This window comes from Dipteris shenzhenensis, chromosome 15 (genome assembly GCF_047967505.1).
Source record: "Dipteris shenzhenensis isolate YYH24624 ecotype China chromosome 15, Dip_SZ_1.0, whole genome shotgun sequence".
NCBI classification, from domain to species: domain Eukaryota; kingdom Viridiplantae; phylum Streptophyta; class Polypodiopsida; order Gleicheniales; family Dipteridaceae; genus Dipteris; species Dipteris shenzhenensis.
Window position 1 is genome coordinate 22,992,131 of NC_141610.1, and position 2,016 is coordinate 22,994,146.

General features: G+C 42.6%; 1 protein-coding gene across 1 annotated transcript; it reads right to left on the reverse strand.

Annotated features, from left to right (window-relative positions):
• Positions 1-460: 460 nt before the first annotated feature.
• LOC147893555 (thioredoxin-like) lies at positions 461-1,747 on the reverse strand. Its single transcript, XM_087386117.1, has 2 exons — positions 1,347-1,747; positions 461-948 (listed from the first exon to the last, which is right to left on the reverse strand). Exons 1-2 carry the CDS (start codon positions 1,686-1,688, stop codon positions 742-744), a joined length of 549 nt encoding a protein of 182 aa, XP_087242243.1. The 5' UTR covers positions 1,689-1,747; the 3' UTR covers positions 461-741.
• Between the last annotated feature and the right edge of the window lie 269 nt (positions 1,748-2,016).

Genomic DNA, 2,016 nt, shown 5'->3' on the forward strand with positions numbered 1-2,016 from the left:
ACTATTCAGGTTCTGATCTAACAGTACTAAGGTGTAGCTGGGCAAAACCAGCAAATAGACTACCAAGACAATTGCAAAACTAGAAAATATATCAAACAATGCACACCGTCATAGAATCTCTGCTATAACCAAAACCACAGAAACCGTAAGCCAAACAAAACTGTCACAAATATAAATCAAATCTGTCTAACAGTGGCAACATCAAAAAGACCTTCATCACCTCTTGGTAGCACCCTACCGATTCATCAAGATAAAGTCAACAGACTGCTAGAAACCTGCATTCTTGGACAAGGTCATCATTCCCTGAACTCATATCAACTTTAATAGTATTTACACAGTCGGGTATGCTGAACATAGCACAAAGGTGAATTTGACCTAAAACATTCTTACCTTTTTCGATTGAGATAAGAAAAGATACAAAATAAACTATAGCAAAGGCAACGTATACATGCTCCAATGATACAACTGAAACTTTAGCTTGTTCTTAATAATAAAACTGGTTACATTGAGGAGTCAAAGAGTCTTTGAAATCTTACATTTGGTGGGTGGTGAGTGAACAAACTAGGCTGTTTAAACTTTGTACTATAAAAGGCATACAGGGGCAAAGGAAGAAACCAAGGGAGAGAATTGTCAGCATCTACAAAGCTGCAACCCGGTCTTCCTTTTTATCACAAGACTAGAAAGAATTGCAATTTTTCGTACATAATTGGTGCACTCTTTGAAAAGGCATTTCTCTAAAAGTTACGTAGTGGCTGCCGATGCCAGCAAGTCAGTTAGCAACTCCTTCAGCTTCTTAGCATTGATTGTACCTTCTCTACGGCTTCCAGGCACCTGTTTGCCATCCTTGAAGAGGATCAGGGTCGGTAGTCCATAGACCTTAAACTCGTTCACCAGATCAGGACTCGAATCTGTGTCGACTTTCACAACCTTCAATGACCCTTCAAATTCCTGCCACATACGCCATCGTGTGGTCAAAACCCTGTTTGTAACAATTTCCCACGCCTTTAATGCAAAGGAGGCGGAAGTTCCACACAAAAATTTGTACAGAATTCACGTCAATTTTTGGAAACTCAAATATTTTCCTACGCAGCATTACATTGGGTTTCAAAATGGTCGCCACAAAAAACCACCAAACGTTATGAAAAAATGCCTCCTTAAGAGGAAGTAATGAAAAAAAAAAAGGGAGAGAAAGTAAAGGCATGCGGATTCTCATCGTCAAGATTACGTAGATAAAAACCCGTCAGCGTATCAATACAGAGAAATGACCCATCATTTTTTTCCCCTAATAGCAAACCATTAGACCAAGAGAAAATATGAAATGAGGATTTCAGAGAAAGAGGTTTGACCTTGGCAACTGACTCCATGATAGGGCCGATAAGCTTGCAAGGGCCACACCAATCTGCGCAGAAACCGACGAGGACGGGGGGATCCGATTGGAGAACTTCGAGCCCAAAGTTGTCTTGGGAGACGCTAGGGACTTTACAGGAAGGGGATACAAAACTGCGACGCGAATAATGAAGGGCAAAGGAGGAAGGTGTGAAGGAAGAGAGAGAGTGACGGAGCCATGGATGGCGAGGAGGAAGATGGGCAACGATGCGAGCAGAGATGGGCGATGAGCAGGAAGAGGAAGAAGAGGAGAAACAGTGAGAATAGAGAGAAGCAGAAGCTATGGAGATGAGAGCTTGCATTTTGAAAGAAATTGGAAGAAGGAATGAAGATAATGTAATGTTGCCTATTTGAAATGGTTGATGCACAAGAAACTTTATCACAAGGAAGTATTTCATCTTACATGCCATGCATGCCTCAAGCTTGAGGACCTCTCGTGCCCCCTAGCTTGGACTCTGGGCGGTCAGGTCTCTCTCCTTGCCTTCATAGCTGTCCTCGTTCGAATCCTGCTCTGAGAGAGCATAGGGGTCCTGGGTAGCTAGCCGTGTCTCTCGATGGGACCATGGGTGGGTGCATGAAAAAAAAAAAGGAAAAATAGATCACCCTAACCCTTGTTCTACCACCTCAACC